This window comes from Anomaloglossus baeobatrachus, chromosome 5, assembly GCF_048569485.1.
Source record: "Anomaloglossus baeobatrachus isolate aAnoBae1 chromosome 5, aAnoBae1.hap1, whole genome shotgun sequence".
Lineage (NCBI taxonomy): Eukaryota > Metazoa > Chordata > Amphibia > Anura > Aromobatidae > Anomaloglossus > Anomaloglossus baeobatrachus.
The window spans coordinates 376,342,808-376,368,072 of record NC_134357.1 but is presented as its reverse complement, the minus strand read 5'-3'; the positions used below and the strand labels follow the sequence as shown (position 1 = coordinate 376,368,072).

The 25,265-nt window shown below is 53.4% G+C and overlaps 1 protein-coding gene across 1 annotated transcript in view; it reads right to left on the bottom strand.

The window, feature by feature from the left end:
- Positions 1–25,265, bottom strand: part of KAT2A (lysine acetyltransferase 2A) — a 138,333-nt gene that overhangs the window by 98,427 nt on the left and 14,641 nt on the right. Inside the window, exons 2-3 of the mRNA XM_075350016.1 lie at positions 24,893–25,016; positions 24,339–24,484 (exon numbers count right to left, since the gene is read on the bottom strand). Coding sequence (XP_075206131.1) covers positions 24,339–24,484; positions 24,893–25,016 — 270 coding nt within the window. The remainder of the gene's footprint in view (positions 1–24,338; positions 24,485–24,892; positions 25,017–25,265) is intronic.

The window sequence follows — 25,265 nt, the reverse complement described above, 5'->3', positions numbered from 1 at the left end:
GTGCGCACGGCTCCTGCATAATCTTCATAGATTATGCTGGGGACGCAGGACGCATGCAGTTACGCTGCGGTGCAGATCGCAGCATAACTGTATGTAAAAAGAGAATTTTGTTTACTTACCGTAAATTCTTTTTCTTATAGTTCCGTCTTGGGAAACCCAGACCTTGGGTGTTTAGCTTCTGCCTCCGGAGGACACACAAAGTACTACACCTAAAAGTGTAGCTCCTCCCTCTGAGCTTATACACCCCCTGGTGAGCCAGTCACAGCCAGTTTAGTGCAAAAGCTGAAGGAGAATAGCCACCCACAAGTAGAACAGAGCAAGAGCCGGAACAACCAGAGACTCTGCCCACGACAAACAGCAAGGAAATTGCCAACAGGCAACAGGGAGGGTGCTGGGTCTCCCAAGACGGAACTATAAGAAAAAGAATTTACGGTAAGTAAACAAAATTCTATTTTTCTTTATCGTTCCTTTGGGAGACCCAGACCTTGGGGCGTTCCAAATCAGTCCCTGGGTGGGAATAAACAGAAAAAACTAAGAAGTAGGCAGAACCTAACTTCACAAATGGGCGACAGCCGCCTGAAGGATGCGTCTGCCCAAGCTCGCATCTGCCGAAGCATGAGCATGCACTTGGTAGTGCTTCGAGAAGGTATGCAGGCTAGCCCAAGTGGCAGCCTGACAGACTTGTTGAGCCGTAGCCTGGTGCCTAAAAGCCGAAGAGGCACAGACAGCTCTGGTAGAGTGTGCTTTGATCACCGGCGGGGGAGGCGCCTGCGTACTCTGATAGGCGTCCGAAATGGTCGACCTAATCCAACGGGCTAAGGTCGGCTTAGAAGCAGGGAGGCCCTTGCGCCGACCTGTGGTTAGCACAAAAAGAGAGGTGCACCGCCTAAGCGCAGCGGTGCGAGACACATAGATCCGGAGAGCACGCACCAGAACTAGAGTATGTAGAGCTTTTTCAAAGCGATGGACAGGGGCCGGACAGAAGGAAGGTAAGGTAATGTCCTGGTTAAGGTGGAAGGGAGAGACCACCTTAGGAAGAAAGTCCGGAGTCGGACGGAGAACCACCTTGTCTTGATGAAAGACTAAAAAAAAGGCGACTCCGAGGAGAGCGCAGCCAAATCAGAGACTCTCCTGAGAGAAGTTATGGCAACCAGAAAGGCCACTTTCTGTGAAAGACGATACAAAGAAACCTCCCTAAGAGGCTCAAAGGGGGGTTTCTGCAAGACCGTGAGAACCAAGTTAAGGTCCCAGGGGTCCAAGGGCCGCCGATAAGGCGGAATGATGTGAGACGCGCCCTGCATGAAGGTGCGGACCTGAGCCAGCCGAGCGAGACGCCGCTGGAACAGAACTGACAGAGCCGAAACTTGTCCCTTGAGAGAGTGGAGGGACAGTCCTAGCTGCAGACCGGACTGCAGAAAAGACAGAAGAGTCGGCAAGGAGAATGGCCGGAAGAGCGACACCAGGACAGGAAAATTCTCCAAGTCCTGTGATAGATCTTGGCGGAGGAAGACTTGCGGGCCCGAGTCATAGTGGAGATGACTTCAGGGGTAATACCAGAAGCCGTCAAAATCCAGGACTCAAGAGCCACGCCGTCAATTTGAGGGCCGCAGAATTCGGGCGGAAAAACGGACCTTGCGAGAGTAGGTCTGGACGGTCCGGGAGATGCCACGGTATCTCTATGGACAGTTGGAGCAGGTCCGGATACCAAGCTCGCCTGGGCCAGTCCGGTGCAATGAGGATGACTCGACGGCCCTCCATTCTGAAGGGAGCGAGCCACGTAAACAGGAACTTTGTTGTTGTGACGGGATGCCATTAGGTCCACGTCCGGAGTGCCCCATTTGCGGCAGATCGACTGAAATACTGCCGGGTGTAGGGACCACTCGCCACCGTCCACGGTTTGACGGCTGAGATAATCTGCCTCCCAGTTGTCCACGCCTGGGATGTGGACTGCGGATATGGTGGACCTGGAGTCCTCCGCCCATTGAAGAATGTGTTGTACCTCCATCATTGCCAGGAGGCTGCGTGTCCCGCCTCGATGGTTGATGTAGGCAACCGCTGTCGCGTTGTCTGACTGGACTCGAATGTGCCTGCCCGCCAGCAGGTGGTGAAATGCTAGGAGAGCTAGAAGCACGGCTCTGGTTTCCAGCACATTGATTGAAAGGGCTGACTCGGACGGAGTCCAAGTGCCCTGTGGTGGAGACATACCGCTCCCCAGCCGGATAGACTGGCATCCGTGGTGAGAATCACCCACCCAGGACGGGGCCAGGAAGGAGCGCCCTTGGGACAGGGAGAGGGGCCGAAGCCACCACTGAAGAGAGCTCTTGGTCCGTGGCGACAGAGCCACTAACTTGTGTAAGGCCGCTTGTCCCAACAGCGGAGAATGTCCAGCTGCAAGGGGCGCAGATGGAACTGGGCAAAGGGAACAGCCTCCATGGACGCCACCATATGACCCAGCACCTGCATCAGACGCCTGAGGGTATAACGGCGGGGCCTCAGGAGAGAGCGCACCGCCAACTGGAGTGACAGCTGTTTGTTTAAGGGCAACTTCACAAGTACCGGCAAAGTCTCGAACTGCATCCCTAGGTACGTGAGACTCTGGGTCGGAGTCAGAGTGGATTTGGAAAGATTGACAAGCCAACCGAATTGGGCTAGAGTGGCGAGAGTGAGCGAGACACTCCGCTGACAGTCTGCGCTGGATGGAGCCTTGACTAGAAGGTCGTCCAGGTAAGGGAGCACTGCCAACCCCTGGAGGTGCAGAACCGCAATCACTGCTGCCATGACCTTGGTGAATACCCGAGGGGCTGTGGCTAACCTGAAGGGGAGAGCCACGAATTGGAAATGATCTTCTCCAATTGCAAAGCGTAGCCAACGCTGGTGTGAAACTGCAATCGGCACATGCAGATAGGCATCTCTGATGTCGATGGACGCCAGGAAATCCCCTTGGGTCATCGAGGCAATGACTGATCGCAGAGACTCCATGCTAAAATGCCGCACCCGAACATGCTTGTTGAGAAGCTTGAGATCCAGGATGGGTTGGAAGGTACCGTCCTTTTTGGGAACTAGGAAGAGGTTTAAGTAAAAACCTCTGAACCGTTCCCGGGCGGGAACTGGTACAATTACTCCGTTGGCCTGCAAGGCTGCCACGGCCTGTGAGAAGCCGGCGGCCTTAAAGCAGGGGGGAGTTGAGAGAAAAAAGAGAATTTTGTTTACTTACCGTAAATTCTTTTTCTTATAGTTCCGACATGGGAGACCCAGAACATGGGTGTATAGCTTCTGCCTCCGGAGGACACACAAAGTACTACACTAAAAGTGTAGCTCCTCCCTCAGAGCATATACACCCCCTGGATGACAAATCTAACCAGTTTAGTGCAAAAGCTGAAGGAGGACATCCACCCATAAGTAGAGAGAGAGTAAAACCCGGAATAACCGGAACCTCTGTCTACAACAACAGCCGGTGAAAACACACGGAACAAGAACTGCCAACAGGCAACAGGGAGGGTGCTGGGTCTCCCATGTCGGAACTATAAGAAAAAGAATTTACAGTAAGTAAACAAAATTCTCTTTTTCTTCATCGTTCCTTATGGGAGACCCAGACTATGGGACGTCTCAAAGCAGTCCATGGGTGGGAGCTAAACAGAAACTGAGAAGTAGGCAAAACCTAACTTCACAAATGGGCGACAGCCGCCTGAAGGATGCGTCTGCCCAAGCTCGCATCTGCCGAAGCATGAGCATGCACTTGGTAGTGCTTTGAAAAGGTGTGCAGACTAGACCAAGTGGCAGCCTGACAAACCTGCTGAGCCGTAGCCTGGTGCCTAAAAGCCCAGGAGGCACCGACAGCTCTGGTAGAGTGTGCCTTAATCCCTGGCGGAGGGGGCACCTGAGAACATTGGTAGGCATCGGTTATGGCCGACCTAATCCAACGAGCTAGGGTCGGTTTAGAAGCAGAGAGACCCTTGCGCTGACCCGTGGTTAGCACAAAAAGAGAGGTACACCGCCTAAGAGCGGCGGTGCGTGACACATAGATCCGGAGCGCCCGCACCAAATCCAAAGTATGCAACGCTTTCTCAAAGCGATGCACATGGGCCGGACAAAGGGAAGGCAATGAAATGTCCTGGTTAAGGTGGAAAGGAGACACCACCTTAGGGAGAAAGTCCGGAGTCGGATGGAGAACCACCTTGTCTTGGTGAAAAACCAAAAAGGGTGACCCCGAAGAGAGTGCAGCCAAATCAGAGACTCTCCTGAGAGAAAAGTTATGGCCACCAGAAAGACCACTTTCTGTGAAAGTCGAAACAAAAGGAACCTCCCTAAGAGGCTGAAAGGGGGGTTTCTGTAAGGCCGTGAGGACCAGATTAAGGTCCCAGGGATCCAAAGGCCGCCGGTAAGGTGGAATGATGTGAGATGCGCCCTGCATAAAGGTGCGCACCTGGGCCAGTCGGGCGATACGCCGCTGGAACAACACTGACAGAGCCGAGACCTGTCCCTTGAGGGAATTGAGGGATAGTCCTAGCTGCAGACCGGACTGTAGAAAGGACAGGATGGTCGGCAAAGAAAACGGCCAAGGAGCATGGCCGGAAGAGCGACACCAGGACAGGAAAATCCTCCAAGTCCTGTGGTAAATCCTGGCCGAGGAAGACTTCCGAGCCTGAGTCATGGTGGAGATGACCTCGGAAAGAATGCCGGAAGCCGTCAGGATCTCAAGAGCCACGCCGTCAATCTGAGAGCCGCAGAATTCTGGCGGAAAAACGGACCTTGAGAGAGAAGGTCTGGGCGGTCTGGGAGATGCCACGGCATTTCTACGGACAGACGGAGCAGGTCTGGGTACCACGCTCGCCTGGGCCAGTCTGGAGCAATGATTATAATCCGACGGCCCTCCATTCTGATCTTGCGCAGGACTCTGGGCAAGAGAGCTAGAGGAGGAAACACGTAGGCCAGACGGAACTGGGACCAATCTTGAACCAGCGCGTCCGCTGCCAAGGCCTGAGGATCGTGGGAACGAGCCACGTAAACCGGAACCTTGTTGTTGTGCCGGGATGCCATTAGATCCACTTCCGGAGTGCCCCACTTGCGGCAGATTGACCGGAACACTGCCGGATGCAGGGCCCACTCGCCGCTGTCCACGGTTTGGCGGCTGAGATAATCCGCCTCCCAGTTTTCTACGCCTGGGATGTGGACTGCGGATATGGTGGACTTTGAGTCCTCCGTCCACTGAAGGATGCGATGAACTTCCAACATCGCCAGGCGGCTGCGAGTCCCGCCCTGGTGATTGATGTAGGCAACTGCTGTCGCGTTGTCTGACTGGACTCGAATGTGCTTGCCCGCCAACAGGTGGTGAAAGGCTACGAGAGCTAGAAGTACAGCCCTGATTTCCAGCACATTGATCGAGAGGGCTGATTCGGACGGAGTCCAAGTGCCCTGCGCTCGGTGGTGGAGATATACTGCTCCCCAGCCGGATAGGCTGGCGTCCGTGGTGAGGATCACCCAGGACGGAGTCAGGAAGGAGCGTCCCTGAGACAGAGAGAGGGGCCGAAGCCACCACTGAAGAGAGCTCCTGGTCTGTGGCGACAGAGCCACTAGCCTGTGCAAGGAAGAGGTCCGCTTGTCCCAAAAGCGGAGAATGTCCAGCTGCAGAGGACGCAGATGGAACTGGGCAAAGGGAACTGCTTCCATTGACGCTACCATCTGACCCAGCACTCGCATGAGGTGCCTGATGGAATGACGGCGGGGCTTCAACAGAGAACGCACCGTCAGATGAAGGGACTGCTGTTTGACTAAGGGCAGCTTCACAAGTGCCGGTAGAGTCTCGAATTGCATCCCTAGGTACGTAAGTTTCTGGGTCGGGGTCAGAGTGGACTTGGGCAGATTGACAAGCCACCCGAATTGGACTAGAGTGGCGAGAGTGAGCGAGACACTCCGCTGACAGTCTGCACTGGATGAAGCCTTGACTAGAAGGTCGTCCAGGTAAGGGATTACTGCCAACCCCTGGAGATGCAGAACCGCAACCACTGCTGCCATGACCTTGGTGAAAACACGAGGGGCCGTGGCTAACCCGAAGGGGAGAGCCACGAATTGGAAATGTTCCTCTCCAATTGCAAAACGTAGCCAACGCTGGTGTGAAACTGCAATTGGCACATGCAGATAGGCATCTCTGATGTCGATGGATGCTAGAAAATCTCCTTGGGTCATTGAGGCAATGACCGATCTCAGAGATTCCATGCGAAAGTGCCGCACCTGAACATGCTTGTTGAGAAGCTTGAGATCCAGGATGGGCCGGAAGGAACCGTCCTTCTTGGGGACCAGGAAGAGGTTTGAGTAGAAACCTCTGAACCGTTCCCGGGCGGGAACCGGAACAATTACTCCGTTGGCCTGCAAGGATGCCACGGCCTGTGAGAAGGCGGCGGCTTTGGAGCAGGGGGGAGTGGACATAAAAAATCTGTTTGGCGGGCTGGAAGAAAATTCTATCCTGTAGCCGTGGGAGATGATATCACGCACCCACTGGTCGGAGACGTGTTGAAACCACACGTCGCCAAAGTGGGAGAGCCTGCCACCGACCAAGGACGTTGCTGGCGCAGCCAGATAGTCAAGAGGAGGCTGCCTTAGTGGCAGCGGCTCCTCCGTTCTTCTGAGGACGCGGCTTCGCGCGCCAGCTGGGTTTTCGATCCTTGGCTGAGTTAGTGGACGAAGCTGAGGGCTTAGAGGATGACCAGTTAGAGGAACGAAAGGAACGAAACCTCGCCGGGTTCCTGCCCTGGACAGGTTTCCTGGCTTTAGTTTGTGGCAAGGAAGTACTCTTCCCGCCAGTAGCTTCCTTAATAATTTCATCCAGTTGTTCACCGAACAGCCGGGACCCAGCAAAGGGGAGCCCAGCAAGATACTTCTTGGAAGAAGCGTCTGCTTTCCACTCTCGAAGCCACAAGATCCTGCGGATCGCGAGGGAATTAGCGGAAGCCACCGCCGTGCGGTGAGAAGCCTCCAGAATGGCAGACATGGCATAGGATGAAAAAGCCGAAGCCTGGGAAGTTAAGGCAACCATTTCGGGTATAGAGTCCCTGGCGAGGGAAATGTATCTCCGCCAGAGAAGCAGAGACTGCCTTAAGAGCCCACACTGCTGCAAAGGACGGGGAGAACGAGGCTCCTGCCGCCTCATATACAGATTTGGCCAGAAGGTCAACCTGGCGGTCAGTGGGATCCTTGAGTGAGGTGCCATCGGCCACAGATACGACTGTCCGGGCTGAGATTCTAGACACCGGAGGATCTACCTTTGGTGAGTGAGCCCACTCCTTGACCACCTCTGGTGGAAAAGGAAAACGGTCATCAGAACTACGCTTTGGGAAGCGTTTGTCAGGACAGGCCCTGGGCTTGGTAACAGTGGCCTGAAAACTGGAGTGGTTAAAAAACATACTCCTTGCTCTCTTAGGTGAGGTAAACTGGTGTTTTTCTACCAGAGAGGCTTGTTCCTCTGACACTGGTGGATTGAGGTTCAGTACGGAGTTAATGGATGCAATCAAGTCACTAACATCCGCATCACCCTCAGATAAATCAATGGGGTACATAGAGGTAGCGTCTGAGCCCACAGTAAAAGTATCCTCCTCGCCCTGCAATTCAGCTCTTGAATCAGAGCCGTGGGACGAGGAAGGAGAAGAGTCCCTGCGTCTCAGTTTAGGAGGACGGGGTCCTAAAACATGCTCTGTTAGCTCTGCAGAGCGAGTCGGGGCAGCAGAGGCACCCTGAGAAGGGGGCTGATGCACGGTCAGCAGAGTCCGGGACAGCTGTCCCATGGAGTCGGCAAAAGACTGGGAGATAGCTCTAGAAAACGATGCTACCCAAGCCGGGGGTTCAGCCACCGGGGCCGGAGCAGCCGGAGGGACCCCTGAGGAGGCTCCAGGCTGAGGCACCACCATGTTAGAGCAGGCATCACAATGTGGATATGTGCTCGGTTCAGGCAGAATGAGCTGACATGCAGTGCATATAGAGTAAAGCCTTGCAGCCTTGCTCCTAGTGAGAGACATGCTGCTGAGGTGGAGGCTCTGCAGTAAAGAATACACTCCTTTAGAATGACCCCCTGAGAGTGTATAATAAAGCCCACAACCAGAGGTTGTGGCTTACCAGACCGATTTTTGTGTGCCCTCCGGATTCCACAGCTCGGACCCCCAGTAGATGCAGAAGTTGCAGCAGGCAGCACCGATCAGTGAGTGAACGCTGATAAAATGGCGCCGGAGTGAGGAGGGTGGGCGGGGTTTAGCCCAAGAGCGGGAACCGGAGGGCCAAGGAGAGATACAGGGGAGGGAAACATCTCCTCAGAGAGGAGTGTCCTCCCCTCTGCTGAACGGCCGGTGGGCGGCGCCGCACTGTTCCCCTGCATGACTGACATGCAGGGGCACTGAAAACGAAACTAGGCCGCATCTGAAGCCGGGGCCTAGATTTTTCCATGCGGCCGACGAGCAGGCACCATCGGCGCGGTTCTCAGGAAAGAAGGGAATTTTGTTTACTTACCGTAAATTCCTTTTCTTCTAGCTCCTATTGGGAGACCCAGACAATTGGGTGTATAGCTTCTGCCTCCGGAGGCCACACAAAGTATTACACTTTAAAAAGTGTAACCCCTCCCCTCTGCCTATACACCCTCCCGTGCATCACGGGCTCCTCAGTTTTGGTGCAAAAGCAGGAAGGAGGAAACTTAGACCAATTTATAAGGTAAATTCAATCCGAAGGATGTTCGGAGAACTGACAACCATGAACCAAAAGAAACGATTCAACATGAACAACATGTGTACACAAAAGAACAAACAGCCCGAAGGGAACAGGGGCGGGTGCTGGGTCTCCCAATAGGAGCTAGAAGAAAAGGAATTTACGGTAAGTAAACAAAATTCCCTTCTTCTTTGTCGCTCCATTGGGAGACCCAGACAATTGGGACGTCCAAAAGCAGTCCCTGGGTGGGTAAAAGAATACCTCAATAAAAAGAGCCGAAACGGCCCCCTCTTGCAGGTGGGCAACCGCCGCCTGAAGGACTCGCCTACCTAGACTGGCCTCTGGCGAAGCATAGGTATGCACCTGATAGTGTTTCGTGAAAGTGTGCAGACTAGACCAGGTAGCTGCCTGACACACCTGCTGAGCCGTAGCCCGGTGCCGCAATGCCCAGGACGCACCCACGGCTCTGGTAGAATGGGCTTTCAGCCCCAAAGGAAGCGGAAGCCCAGAAGAACGGTAGGCTTCAAGAATCGGTTCCTTGATCCACCGAGCCAAAGTTGACTTGGAAGCCTGCGAACCCTTACGCTGGCCAGCGACAAGGACAAAGAGCGCATCAGAACGGCGCAGGGGCGCCGTGCGAGACACGTAGAACCGGAGTGCTCTCACCAGATCTAATGAGTGCAAATCCTTTTCACATTGGTGAACTGGATTAGGGTAAAATGAAGGTAAGGAGATATCCTGATTGAGATGAAAAGGAGATACCACCTTAGGGAGAAATTCCGGGACAGGACGCAGAACCACCTTATCCTGGTGAAAAACCAGGAAGGGGGCTTTGCATGAAAGCGCTGCCAGCTCCGACACTCTACGGAGCGATGTAACTGCCACGAGAAATGCCACCTTCTGCGAAAGATGTGATAAAGAGACATCCCGCAGCGGCTCGAATCATCTTGAGATAACCCTGAGGACGCTAGGAGCCAGGACTCAATGGCCACACAGTCAGGTTGAGGGCCACAGAATTCAGATGGAAAAACGGCCCTTGTGACAGCAAGTCTGGGCGGTCTGGGAGCGCCCACGGTTGACCCACCGTGAGATGCCACAGATCCGGGTACCACGACCGCCTCGGCCAATCTGGAGCGACAAGAATGGCGCGACGACAGTCGGACCTGATTTTGCGCAGCACTCTGGGCAGCATCGCCAGAGGGGGAAATACATAAGGCAGTCGAAACTGCGACCAATCCTGAACTAATGCGTCCGCCGCCAGAGCTCTGTGATCTTGAGACCGTGCCATGAATGCCGGGACTTTGTTGTTGTGCCGTGACGCCATGAGATCGACGTCCGGCGTTCCCCAGCGGCGACAGATCTCTCGAAACACGTCTGGGTGAAGAGACCATTCCCCCGCGTCCATGCCCTGGCGACTGAGAAAGTCTGCTTCCCAGTTTTCTACGCCCGGGATTTGAACTGCGGAGATGGTGGAGGCTGTGGCCTCCGCCCACAGCAGAATCCGCCGGACTTCCTGGAAGGCTTGACGGCTGCGCGTGCCGCCCTGGTGGTTGATGTACGCGACCGCCGTGGCGTTGTCCGACTGTATGCGGATCTGCCTGCCCTCCAGCCACCGATGGAACGCCTTTAGGGCTAGATACACTGCCCTTATCTCCAGAACATTGATCTGAAGGGAGGACTCTGTCGGAGTCCAGGTTCCCTGAGCCCTGTGGTGGAGAAAAACCGCTCCCCACCCTGACAGACTCGCGTCCGTCGTGACCACAGCCCAGGATGGGGGCAGGAAGGATTTTCCCTGCGACAGAGAAGTGGGAAGAAGCCACCACTGAAGAGAGGTTTTGGCTGCAAGGGAAAGAGAGACGTTCCTGTCTAGGGACGTCGACCTCCTGTCCCATTTGCGGAGAATGTCCCATTGGAGTGGGCGCAGATGAAACTGCGCGAAGGGGACTGCCTCCATTGCTGCCACCATCTTCCCCAGGAAGTGCATGAGGCGCCTCAAGGGGTGTGACTGGGCCCGAAGGAGAGATTGCACCCCTGTTTGCAGCGAACGCTGTTTGTCCAGCGGAAGCTTGACTATCGCTGAGAGAGTATGAAACTCCATCCCGAGGTAAGTCAGTGATTGGGTCGGTGTCAACTTGGACTTTGGGAAATTGATGATCCACCCGAACCGCTGGAGAGTCTCCAGAGCGACGGTCAGGCTGTCTAGGAGATCGTCTAAGTAAGGGATCACCGAGTGGCCCTGAGAGTGTAGGACCGCCACAACGGATGCCATGACCTTGGTGAAGACCCGTGAGGCTGTCGCCAGGCCGAAAGGCAGTGCCACGAACTGAAGGTGTTCGTCCCAGATGGCGAAACGCAGGAAGCGTTGATGCTCGGGTGCGATCTGAGCAGTTTGAGATCCAGAACGGGACGGAACGATCCGTCCTTTTTTGGCACCATGAACAAGTTGGAGTAAAAACCGCGACCACGTTCCTGAAGGGGAACGGGGATCACAACTCCTTCTGCCTTCAGAGCGTCCACCGCCTGAAAAAGTGCATCGGCTCGCTCGGGGGGGCGGAGATGTTCTGAAGAAACGAGTCGGAGGACGAGAGCTGAACTCTATCCTGTAACCGTGAGACAGAATGTCTCTCACCCATCGGTCTTGGACATGTGGCCACCAGGCGTCGCAAAAGCGGGAGAGCCTGCCACCGACCGAGGATGCGGTTTGGGGAGGCCGAAGTCATGAGGAGGCCGCCTTGGAGGCAGTGCCTCCGGCGGTTTTTTGGGGATGTGACTTAGACCGCCACGCATAAGAGTTCCTCTGGCCCTTCTCTGGCCTGTTGGACGAGGAGGATTGGGACTTGGCTGAGGGCCGAAAGGACCGAAACCTCGATTGTATTTTCCGTTGCTGAGGTCTCTTCGGTTTGGACTGGGGTAAGGATGAGTCCTTTCCCTTGGATTCCTTAATAATTTCATCCAATCGCTCGCCAAACAATCGGTCGCCAGAAAACGGCAAACCGGTTAAGAACTTCTTGGAAGCAGAGTCTGCCTTCCATTCGCGTAGCCACATGGCCCTGCGGACTGCCACCGAATTAGCGGATGCTACCGCTGTACGGCTAGCAGAGTCCAGGACGGCGTTCATGGCGTAGGACGAAAAAGCCGACGCCTGAGAAGTCAAAGACGCAACTTGCGGAGCAGAGGTACGTGTGACCGCATTAATCTCAGACAGACAAGCTGAGATAGCTTGGAGTGCCCACACGGCAGCAAAGGCCGGGGCAAAAGACGCGCCTGTGGCTTCATAGATGGATTTCACCAGGAGCTCTGCCTGTCAGTGGCATCCTTGAGCGATGAGCCATCTGCAATTGATACTACAGATCTAGCCGCCAGTCTAGAGACTGGAGGATCCACCTTGGGACATTGAGCCCAACCCTTAACTACGTCAGAGGGGAAGGGGTAACGTGTGTCATTAAGGCGCTTAGTAAAGCGCTTGTCCGGAAATGCTCTGTGCTTCTGGACAGCATCTCTGAAGTTAGAGTGATCGAAAAACGCACTCAGTGTACGTTTGGGAAACCTAAACTGGTGTTTCTCCTGCTGCGAAGCCGACTCCTCTATAGGTGGAGTTGGGGGAGAAAGATCTAGCACCTGGTTGATGGACGCTATAAGGTCATTTACTATGGCGTCCCCTTCAGGTGTATCAAGATTGAGAGCAACGTCAGGGTCAGAGCCCTGAGCTGCGACATCCGCCTCATTCTCCAGAGAGTCCTCAAGCTGAGACCCCGAGCAGCGTGAGGAAGTCGGGGAAGATTCCCAGCGAGCCCGCTTAGCCGGTCTGGGACTGTGGTCCGTGCCGGAGTCCTCCACGTGAGACCCCGGGAGCACGCTGCGGCGCAGACCGAGAGGGGCCTGGAGGCGATTATCCAACAGTGCCCGGGGCCTGTGTAAGGACCGATCTGGACTGCAAGGCTTCTAGTAGCTTAGCAGACCATTTGTCCATAGACTGAGCCATGGATTGTGAAAGCGACTCAGAGTTTCTCAGCAAAAACTGCAAACTCTGTCCCTGCCACCTGGACAGGGGAAGCAGGCGGTTCTGCCTGAGCCGAGGGTCCCACTAGTGCCCGAGGCTCCGGCTGAGCGAGTGCAACAGGGGCCGAGCATTGCTCACAGTGAGGGTAGGTGGAACCTGCAGGTAACATAGCCGCACAAGAGGTACAGGTTGCAAAGAAGGGAATTTTGTTTACTTACCGTAAATTCCTTTTCTTCTAGCTCCAATTGGGAGACCCAGACAATTGGGTGTATAGCTATTGCCTCTGGAGGCCACACAAAGTATTACACTTAAAAGTGTAAGGCCCCTCCCCTTCTGGCTATACACCCCCAGTGGGATCACTGGCTCACCAGTTTTAGTGCCAAAGCAAGAAGGAGGAAAGCCAATAACTGGTTTAAAGACCAATTCAATCCGAGGAAACATCGGAGAACTGAACCATACCACATGAACAACATGTGTACCCGAAAAAACAGAAAAACCCCGAGAAAACAGGGCGGGTGCTGGGTCTCCCAATTGGAGCTAGAAGAAAAGGAATTTACGGTAAGTAAACAAAATTCCCTTCTTCTTTGTCGCTCCATTGGGAGACCCAGACAATTGGGATGTCCAAAAGCAATCCCTGGGTGGGTAAAAGAATACCTCATGATAGGGCCGTCAAACGGCCCTCTCCTACAGGTGGCCAACCGCCGCCTGAATGACTTATCTACCTAGGCTGGCGTCTGCCGAAGCGTAGGTATGCATCTGATAATGCTTGGTAAAAGTAAGTAGACTCGACCAGGTGGGTGCCTGACACACCTGCTGAGCCGTAGCCTGGTGCCGTAATGCCCAGGATGCACCCACGGCTCTGGTAGAATGGGCCTTCGGCCTTGAGAGAACCAGAAGCCCAGTAGAACTGTAGGTTTCAAGAATTGGTTCCTCGAGCCCCCGAGCAAGGGTGGATCTGGAAGCTTGCGACTGTTTACGCCGACCAGCGACAAGGACAAAGAGTGCATCCGGGTGGCGCAGGAGCGCCATGCGGGAAGTAGAACCTGAGTGCTCTCACCAGAACCAACAGATGCAAATCTTTCTGAAATTGATGGACTGGACGAGGACACAAAGAAGGTGAGGTGATATCCTGATTGATATGAAAATGGGATACCACCTTAGTGAGAAATTCCGGAACCGGACGCAGAACTACCCTGTCCTGGTGAAGGACCAGGAAGGGAGTTTGTATGAGAGCGTTGCTAGCTCGGAAACTCTCCTAAGAGACGAGACCGTTACTAGAAGGCCACTTCCCGTGAAAAACGGGAAGGGAGACATCCTTCAAAGGCTCGAAAGGCGGCATCTGGAGAGCAATTAGAACCTTGTTCAGATCTCAGGGCTCTAACGGCCGCTTGTACGGAGTGCTGAGAAGACAAACTCCCCGTAGGAACGTGCGTACCTGAGGAAGTCGTCGTTTCTGAAAAAATACAGATAGCGCTGAGACTTGTCCCTAAAGGGAACTGAGCGACAACCCATTTTCCTACCTAGATTGCAGGAAGGAAGGAAACATAGACGATGCAACCGGCCAGGGAGAAACACCCTGCGCCGAGCACCGAGATAAGAACATCTTCCACGTCCTGTGGTCAATCTTGGCGGACGTTGGTATGCTAGCCTGTCTCATGGTGGCAACCACGTCCTGAGGTAATCCTGACGACACTAGGTTCCAGGACTCAATGCCACACCATCCGGTTGAGGGCCGTAGAATTCAAATGGAAGAATGGCCCTTGAGACAGCCAGTCTGATTGGTCTGGTAGTGCCCCCGGTTAGCCTACCGTGAGGCACCACAGAACCGAGTACCACAACATCCTCGGCCAATTTGTAGCGACGAGGATGGCGCGGCCGCAGTCGGTCTTGATCTAGCGCAGTACTCTGGGCAACAATGCCAGAGGTGGCACCTAAGGTAGCTGGAACTGCGACCAATGCTGAACTAAGGCGTTTGCCGCCAGAGCTCGATGATTGTGAAACCGTGCCATGAAGCTGGCACATTGTTGTTGTGCCGTGACGCCATTAGATCGACGTCCGGCCTCTGTCAGCGGCGCCAGATCTCCTGAAACCCGTCCGGGTGAGGAGACCATACTCTTTCGGCCACACCTCAGCGACTTAGGAAGTCAGCTTCCTGGTTTCCACACTTGGGATGTGAATTGTGGATATGGTGGATGCCGTGTCTTCCACCCACATCCGAACCTGCCGGACTTCCTGGAAGGCTTGCCGGTTGCGCGTTCTTCCTTGGTGGTTGATGTATGCCACCGCTGTGGAGCTGTCCGACTGAAGTCGGATATGCTTGCTTTCCAGCCGCTGTTGGAAGGATTGTAGGGCAAGATACACTGCTCTGTGTTCAAGAACATTGATCTGAAGAGTGGACTCTTGCTGAGTCCACGTACCCTGAGCGCTGTAGTGGAGAAAAACTGCTCCCCACCCTGATAGACTCGCGTCTGTCGTAACTATCGCCCAGGACGGGGATAGGAAGGACCTTCTTTTTGACCAAGAGGTGAGAAGAAGCCACCACCGTAGAGATTCCTTGGCCGCCTGAGAAAGAACGACGACTCTGTTGAGGGACGTCGACTCCTCGTCCCATTGGCGGAGAATGTCCCATTGTAGTGGACGCAGTAAAACTGCGCGAAAGGAACTGCCTCCATTGCTACCATCTTACGTAGGAAGTGCATGAGGCGTCTCAATGTGTGCGACTGGTTCTTAAAGAAGAGCTTGCAGCCCGTAGTGAATGCTGTTTGTCTAGCGGCAGCTTCACTATCGCTGAGAGAGTAAGAAACTCTATGCCTAGATATGTTATCGATAGGGTCGGGGTCGGATCTGACTTTAAAAAGTTGATGATCCACCCAAAACTCTAGAGAGTCTCCAGCGCAACGTTCGGGCAGTGTTGGCATGTTTCCTAAGAGAGTGCCTTGACAAGTAGATCGTCTAAATACGGGACCACAGAGTGACCCTGAGAGTGCAGGACTGTGACTACTGCTGCCCTGACCTTGGCGAAGACCAGTTGGACTGTCGCTAGCCGGAAGGTAGAGCTACGAACAGAGGGTGTTCGTCTCCTATAACGAAGCGTAGAAACGCTAGTGCTCTGGATCAATCGGCACGTGTGGATAAGCATCCTTGATGCCTAATGATGCTAGGAAATATCCTTGGGACCTTGAGGCGATGACATGGCGGAGGGATTCCATCCGGAACCGCCTGGTGTCCACGAGCTTGCTGAGCATTCTTAGATCCAGAACGGGACGGAACGGCCCGTTGTTATAGGTACCGCAAAGAATTTGGGGTAAAAACCGTGACCTTGTTCCTGAAGAGGAACGGGGGTCATCACTCTTTCTGCCTATAGAGTGCACCCTGTTTGCAGAAGAGCAGCGGCCCGGCCGGGAGGTGGAGAAATTCTGAAGAATCGAGTTGGAGGACGAGAAGTGAGCTCTATCCTGTACCCGTGAGACAGAATGTCTCACACTCAATGGTCATTGACCTATGGCAGCTAAATATCGCCAAGGCGGGAGAGCCTGCTACCGACCGAGGCCGCAAGTCATGAGGAAGCCGCCTTGGAAGCGGGTTTTCAGACTGTCGCTTTTTTGGGCGAGACTGAGCCCGCTAAGAATCTTAGCTCCTCTGATCCTTTTGAGTCCACATTGGACGAGGAAAAATGGGACCTGCCCTAGCCTCGAAAAGGCCGAAAACCCCGACTGCCTCTTGCTCTGTTGGGGTTTGTTGTGTCCGGGCTGAGGAAAGGATGAATCCTTACCCCTGGACTGTTTGATGGTTACATCCAACGCTCACCAAACAGTCGGTCTCGCGTAAGAAACAAATGCAGACATTTGAGAGGTTAAGGATGCCACCTGCGGCACAGATGTACGTGTAACCGTGTCAATCTGTGTAAGACAAGCTGAAATAGCTTGGAGTGCCCCAAGGGAGAGAATGCCGGAGCCAACGGTGCGCCGACAGCCTCATAGATGGCTTTCGACCAGAGATCCATCTGTCTGTCAGTGGCATCTTTGAGTTTGCAGTTCCATCTCCCACTGCAACTATGGATCTAGCTACAAGCCTGGAGATTGGAGGAAGCCGCTCGGGACATTGGGTCCAGTCCTTGACCAAGTCAGGGGACAGGGATAACGTGTATCCTAAGCCGTTTGGAGAAGCGCATATCTGGATAAGCGTGGTGTTCCTGGACTGCCTCTCTGAAGGCAGAGTGGTCCAGAAAAATACGTGAAGCTGACTCCTCCACTGGAGGAGCTGTGAGAAATAACCCACATTCTATAGATGGACGCTATAAGATTATTTACTATGGCGTCACAATCAGGTGTATCCAGATTGAGAGCGGTCTCAGGATCAGAATCCTGAGCCGCTACTTCCGTCTCATTACACAGCGAGTCCTTCTGTTAGGACCCTGATGAAACCGAGGCCGCTCATAGCGAGCCCACTTAGGCTGTCTGGGACTGACGTCCGTGCAGAGCCGTGACTCTGGGATGCGTGTGACATTCCCGGAGCTGTTAGTTATTCACACTGAGGGGGGCCATGGATCAATGATTCAACAGTGCCCATATTGTGAGAGACATGTCCGGACTGCTAGGCTTCTAGTATCATAGCCATAGTCTCAGAAAAACTGTCAGTAAATACTGCAGACACCGTCCTCATCCCCTGGCCATTAGTGCATACAATGGGAGTCTATGTACCTGCCGGCTGTATAGCCGTACATGCTGTACCAGCTGTATAGAAAAACATGTGGTTCTGCACCTTTGTTTTACACAGAGAATATGCTGATAACTCCTCCGCATAATCCAGGAGGGTATATACAACGTGCGCCAAACAGTGCAATGTATATAGTACAAGCATATCTATAAGTGCACTTCTGCACTAGTGGGGTTAGCACCACAGGTGCTGCTTAACGCATGTTACAGCGATTGTGTGACTATCAGAATGCCAGGGTCTTCCACACTTGTCTCTGTATCGTACAGAAACTGACACTAATGGCTGCCGGTGTCCTTGTAGAGAAGGAAGCCGTGGGCGTGCCTGAGAAAGTGCGGGAATCCGGATTCACAGTGCACACAGTGAGAGGGGTGGAGTATGCAAAACATACTCCAGCTCTCAGCTCTGCTCTATGCAGCGTCACGCCCCTACCCTGACTGTCAGGGCTGTGGGCGGTAACGAAGGGAGACTAGGCCCAGAAGCCGGGGACTCGAGTTAACAGCGCGGCCGCCGTAAAAGCGCGGGCCGCGCTGAAGTCCCCGGCGCACCACAAGTGCCAGCCGCGCCGCAGTTCCAGCGGCCGGCGCGACCGATTCAAAGAAGTGGCCAGCGTCCCGCCCCTCTCCTGACTGGCAGGTCTGGGGGCGGGAACGAACGGAAGCAGGCCGCAAAAGCCGGGGACTTTAGTTATCAGCGCGGCCGCCGTAAAAGCGCGGGCCGCGCTGAAGTCCCCGGCGCACCACAAGTGCCAGCCGCGCCGCTGCCAGCGGCCGGCGCGACCGATTCCTGGAAGTGGCCAGCGTCCCGCCCCTCTCCTGACTGGCAGGTCTGGGGGCGGGAACGAACGGAAGCAGGCCGCAAAAGCCGGGGACTCTAGTTATCAGCGCGGCCGCCGTAAAAGCGCAGGCCGCGCTGAAGTCCCCGGCGCACTACAAGTGCCAGCCGCGCCGCAGTCCCAGCGGCCGGCGCGACCAATTCCCATAAGTGAGCCTGCTTCAGCAAAGCTGAATGAGGCCATGGCACAGGCGCCGCAGCGCTGATGTCCCCCGGCGCACTACAACACCCAGCATGCTGCGGTGTGAGCGCCAAATGCACGGGGACACAGAGTACCTTGAGGAAGCAGGGCCATGTCCCTGATGTACTCCGCTCCATCCAGCATCTTCTCCAGGGGCTGTAGATGGAGCACGGTCTCAGTGCCTGGAGACCGGTAAATCCCACTTCACCCAGAGCCCTGTAAAAAGGGATGGGGAAGGAATCAGCATGTGGGCTCCTGCCGCCGTACCCGCAATGGGTACCTCAACCTTACAAACACCTCCGACATACAGTGGGGTGAGAAGGGAGCATGCTGGGGACACTATATGTGTCCTCTTTTCTTCCATCCGACATAGTCAGCAGCTGCTGCTGACTAAAAAGTGGAGCTATGCGTGGATGTGTTGCCTCCTTCGCACAAAGCACAAAACTGGTGAGCCAGTGATCCCACTGGGGGTGTATAGCCAGAAGGGGAGGGGCCTTACACTTTTAAGTGTAATACTTTGTGTGGCCTCCAGAGGCAATAGCTATACACCCAATTGTCTGGGTCTCCCAATGGAGCGACAAAGAAATAACCCTTTGCCTTAGCGCCCATGCTCCTTGTGGACGACATGCTGTTGTCTCATATATATATATATATATATATATATATATATATATATATATATATATATATATATATATATATATATATATATATATATATATATATATATATATATATATATATATATATATATATATATATATACATATATACATATACACACACACACACTTCGGCACCCTAGGGGGACCAGCACCGGGTGACCGGTGTGGCTTACCGACCGCCCAAAGCGGTGTGTGTCCACCAGATTCCCTGCCTTGGGCCTCCCAGAGCTGCAGAGCTCGTTCCTGAAATCCTCCACCGGCAGAATGTGTTGTAAAAATGGCTGCCGGAGCTCTCAGGGGAGGAGGGAGCCGTGGGCGGCGACTAGTAAAGTGCGGGAATCTGGTGCCCCACAGTGATCAGTGAGGGGGGGGAGGAAACCTAAAGTATGCTCCAGCCCTCACTGCCGACGTCAGGTCGACCGTCCCGCCCTTACCCCTGACTGGCAGGCCCGGGGGCGGGAGTTATGGTACTAGGCCGCATGAAGCCGGGGACTAAATTTAATACCGCGGCCGACAAACAGGCGCGGTCGGCGCGGAAGTCCCGGTCGTCACAAAACCAGCAGCAGCTGCAGCGTCTGTGAAACAAGCGCTCCATGCACCGTCCCCATGGGGACACAGAGTACCTTTAGTTGCAGGGCCCTGTCCCTGATGATACAATGTCTCCTGTCCGGCAGATTCCCACAGGGTCTGCGGAGGGAGCCCGGTCTCAGTGAATGGATGACCGGTTAGGATCCCACTTCTCCCAGAGCCTCTAAGGGATGGTGAAGGAAAACGGCATGTGGCTCCAGCCTCTGTACCTGCAATGGGTACCTCAACCTTAACAGCACCGCCGACTTAGTGGGGTGAGAAGGGAGCATGCCGGGGGCCCTGTGGGGGCCCTCTTTTCTTCCAACCGATAAAAATCAGCAGCTGCTGCTGACTAAAATGGGAGCATGAGTGGATGTGTGCCTCCTTCCACACAAAGCATAAAAACTGAGGAGCCCGTGATGCACGGGAAGGTGTATAGGCAGAGGGGAGGGGTTACACTTTTTAAAGTGTAATACTTTGTGTGGCCTCCGGAGGCAGAAGCTATACACCCAATTGTCTGGGTCTCCCAATGGAGCGACAAAGAAAAACCAGAGAACCGGCCGGAAATCACAGCAAAGTGACAAAACACACTCTCCCCACAATAAATGTACCCGGGACCCCTGAATAACGTCTCAATACTTAGCTTATGAGACGCAGGGCCAGGTCCCTTGGGGGGGGTAAACACTCCGTCCGGCAGGATCCTGACAGGGCTGCGGATGGAGACCGGTCTCCTGCAAAGCAGTGAGAACCGTGATGGCTCCCACTTCAAGCCAGAGCCTCAGGGGATGGTGAAGGAGCGCGGCACGTGAAGGCTCCAGCCTTGCAAAGTCAACCATAACAGCACCGCCGACACAGTGGGGTGAGAAGGGACATGCCGGGAGTCCCATTTTTCACATTTTCACTCTTACATATAGCTATTGGATTTTTCAAGTCAGTATTCACACAGCAGTTTCTGCTATTTCATGTATTCCCCTTACATAGTCACTGGTGTGCATACCTTATCTCCCCATAGTGATGTTTTTTTAGGTTTTTGCACCCAGTTCAGACTTAGAATGGTGTTCCAAACGTTATTCCTTAATGCCGGGAGTCCAGACTGGACCCGCTTTTCTTCCAAATCTTTGAAATCAAAAATCAGAGAATGCATGTGTGTGTGTGACCTCCTGAACACAAAGCATTGAACTGGTTAGATTTGTCATCCAAGGGGTGTATATGCTCGGAGGGAGGAGCTACACTTTTAGTGTAGTACTTTGTGTGTCCTCCGGAGGCAGAAGCTATACACCCATGGTCTGGGTCTCCCATAAGGAACGATGAAGAAAAATCTGTTTGGCGGGCTGGAAGAGAATTCTATCCTGCAGCCGTGAGAGATGATATCTCTCACCCACTGATCGGAGACTTGTTGAAACCAAGCGTCGTCAAAGTGGGAGAGCCTGCCACCGACTAAGGACGTTGCTGGAGCGGGCAGAGAGTTACGAGGAGGCTGCCTTAGTGGCAGGACCTCTTGCGGTCTTCTGTGGACGCGCCTTTGAGCGCCAGTTGGATTTCTGGTCCTTAGCTGAGTTAGCAGACGAGGCGGAGGGCTTAGAGGACGACCAGTTGGAGCAACGAAAGGAGCGAAACCTCGACTGAATCCTACCCTGGGCAGGTTTCCTGGTCTTGGTTTGTGGCATGGAAGTACTCTTCCCGCCAGTAGCTTCTTTAATAATTTCATCCAGCTGTTCACCGAACAGCCGGGAATCAGCAAAAGGGAGCCCAGCAAGGTACTTCTTTGAAGAAGCATCTGCCTTCCACTCTCGAAGCCACAAGATCCTGCGGATAACAAGGAAATTAGCCGAAGCCACCGCAGTGCGGTGAGAAGCCTCTAGAATGGCAGACATGGCATAAGAAGAAAAAGCTGAAGCTTGAGAAGTTAAGGCAACCATCTCGGGCATAGATTCTCTGGTGAGAGAATGCATCTCCTCTAGAGAAGCAGAGATGGCTTTGAGGGCCCACACTGCTGCAAAAATTGGGGAAAACGCGGCCCCCGCCACTTCATACACGGATTTGGCCAGAAGGTCAATCTGACGGTCAGTGGCATCCCTAAGGGAAGTGCCATCAGCCACCGACACAACGGTCCGGGCTGAGAGCCTAGACACCGGAGGGTCTACCTTTGGGGAGTGAGCCCACTCCTTGACCACCTCAGGTGGAAAGGGAAAACGGTCATCAGAACCACGCTTTGGGAAGCGTTTGTCAGCACAGGCCCTGGGTTTGGTCACAGCGGTCTGAAAACTGGAGTGGTTAAAGAACACACTCTTTACTCTCTTAGGCGAGGTAAACTGGTGCTTTTCTGCCAGAGAGGGTTGCTCCTCTGATACTGGCGGATTGAGATCCAGTACAGAATTAATGGAAGCGATCAAGTCACTAAGTTCCGAGTCACCCTCAGAAAGATCAATGGGGCACATGGAGTTAGCCTCCGAACCCCCTGTAAAGGCATCCTCCTCATCCTGCGAGTCTGCTCTTGAATCAGAGCCACGGGATGAGGAGGGAGAGGAAACCCTGCGGCGCTTCTTAGGAGGACGGGGTCTGTGTCCTGATTATGAATCCTCTGTGAGCTCCAGTGGACGGAGGTCAGAGGATAGGGATCCTAAAGGACCCTTAGCAAGAGCATTAGAGGCACCCTGTGAAGGGGGCTGATGCATATTCATCAAAGTCCTGGACAGAAGTCCTATGGACTCAGCAAATGACTGGGAGATAGACCTAGAGAAGGATTCTACCCAGGCCGGGGGTTCAGCCACAGGTGCAGGAGCAGCCTGAGAGACCACTGGGGGTGAGACTCCAGGCTGTGGCACCGCCAAGTTAGAGCAGACATCACAATGTGGATAGGTGCTCGGTTCAGGCAGCAGGAGCTTACATGCAGCGCATGCAGTATAAAAGCTTTGGAGCCTTCCTCCTCGTGTGAGGCATGCTGCTGGAGTGGGGAAACAGCTTATGAACCCCAGGGAGTATATTCAGAGGTCCACAACCAGAGACCGGCTGTGGCTTAGAAGACCGCTGGAAGCGGTGTTGTGTGCCCTCCAGATCCCGAAGCCCGGACCCCCAGTGCACAGCACCTCAGCAGGGATGCAGAGTGCAGGATGGCCCAGCGCAGAGTGAACCCTGTCCAAGAAAATGGCCGCCGGAGCGAAGAGAGGGGGCGGGATCCCTGTAGTAAAGCGGGATCTGGAGGGCCATAGAGACCTGCAGGGGAGGAGTCACGCACAAGCAGTGGGGAGTGTCCCTCCCCTGTGCAGGACGGCCGCCGGGAGGAGCCGTGCCTGTCCCTCTGCATGAGTGACATGCGAGGGCAGGTAACAGAAACTAGGCCTCCGGCGAAGCCGGGGCCTAAATTTGAGCAGCGAGGCCGACGCGCAGGCACCATCGGCGCGGTTCTCGGGCGAAAGCCAGAGGACCCGCCGGAAATGCCAAAACAAATACAGCAAACACACTCTCCCCATACAATAAAGGACATGGACCCCCAACATATGAACGTCTCAGGTACTTAGCTGCTGAGACGCAGGGCCAGGTCCCTGGGGATGAGTGCTCCGGTCCAGCAGAGTCCTCAAGGGGCTGTGGACGGAGACCGGTCTCCTGCCAGGCATGGAGACCGCGCTGGCTCCCACTTCAATCCAGAGCCCAGGAGGGATGGTGAAGGAGCACGGCATGTAAGGCTCCAGCCTTGGAAATCAACCTTACAACACCACCGACACAGTGGGGTGAGAAGGGATATGCTGGGAGTCCAGAGGTGGACCCGCACTTCTTCAATCTCTTTCCAAAAAAAAAAAAAATCATATGAGAATGCATGTGTGGATGTATGCCTCCTGAACACAAAGCGATAAACTGGCTGTGACTGGCTCACCAGGTGGTGTATAAGCTCAGAGGGAGGAGCTACACTTTTTAGGTGTAGTACTTTGTGTGTCCTCCGGAGGAAGAAGCTAAATACCCAAGGTCTGGGTCTCCCAAAGGAACGATAAAGAAATACGCAACGTGCGCACATAGCCTTACAGCATGCCCATCCTCGGCTTATCTAGCAAAAACCTGTTGACCGATTTCATTTAAGAGATAAGGCCCCGTCACACACAGAGATAAATCTGCAGCAGATCTGTGGTTGCAGTGAGATTGTGGACAATCAGTGCCAGGTTTGTGGCTGTGTACAAATGGAACAATATGTCCATGATTTCACTGCAACCACAGATCTGCCAAAGATTTATCTCTGTGTGACGGGGCCTTTAGGGTAACGTGCACATTATGTCTTTTGTCCCGAAGAGTCTTCTGGACACGTTTTTGAGGCAGCTTTGTTGCCAGTATTTTATCTTTAAACCTGCATGTATAAAATGGTGAGCACATGAAGAACGGACACATCACTTCTTTTAACCTCTTCATGGCTAAAGTCGTTAAGAGCAGCTCAAAAGACTGATATTGCTTCTTTAAGCAGGTTAGCCACTAAAAAAAAGACATTATATACACATACCCTTCGATGAAAGGCAGGGCACACCCAATCAGTCTCCACATGGATGCTGCTATAATGACTATAACTGGGAGTTTCTCCCGCGACAGCCGAGGGTCATAGCGATGAGACCCCAACACATCACACACAAAAATACGCCATACATTAAAGCAGGATTTCTACTCAGTTTATTTTTCTAGTGTGTAACACATTAAGAGCTAGAATGCTAAATGTCACCTTGAACAGGTAGAAGTACACTTGTTTGGTGTCAGTGTCCTCTTCTTTATGGACGGACATGAAGAGGTTCTCCACATCCACCACCATTCCCAGCAGACGATTGATTTCATCTTCAGATACATTTTCTAGATGTGACACGTGATCAGCTACAGAAGACAGAAAAATCTTCATTGTTAAACCAATTCCATTGCTCACGGCGAAACAAAATACATCAACTGCTAAGGATGGAACTTGTGCCACAAATGTTAATGGGACAACACAGATGACCTGTTCCTCCATCTGTAAAGTACCTTAAAAGAATAGGAGAAAAAAAAAAAAAACAAACATTGATAGCATGTATAGAAGATTGCATTCTGTCCTTCCTCTGTTATTCCTCCTGGAAATATATGCATAAACAGATAACGTGCATTACCATTCTGCATTTCAATAACACAATATCCTTTGCTATTTGACTTTGGCAGCACGGATGGGAAATATATGATGGATCACTGCGGAACAGATTCCATTGACTCATAACCGGACCAAATGTGTTTTTCATCAAGATCATATCATACCGAGTGCGTGACCACAGCTGCGGCAGGGCTCGCTCAGGCTGGCTGCAGGCTGCTGAAGGTCCATACGAGGTGCAGTTTGGGGATTAGGGTTCTTCCAACCATTGCATTTACAAACATCATTTGCCTGAGATAAAGAGAAAATAAAGAAATAAATATCCATGAGGAGCAGAGGGGTAATAACAGTCCAGCAGCGCTGCGGAAGGCAAAGTGTTCCCAACAATTTATTTCTATTACTTCTATTTGGTGAGACGTTAACTGGAGCTCAGGATTTGCCCTGAATGAGCGACTCTTGGCGCTGTTTTCTGATGTTCTTGACTCTTCTCAAAAGCAAAAATTGATTTCAGTAAAATACACGTCCTGAGTAATGATTGGC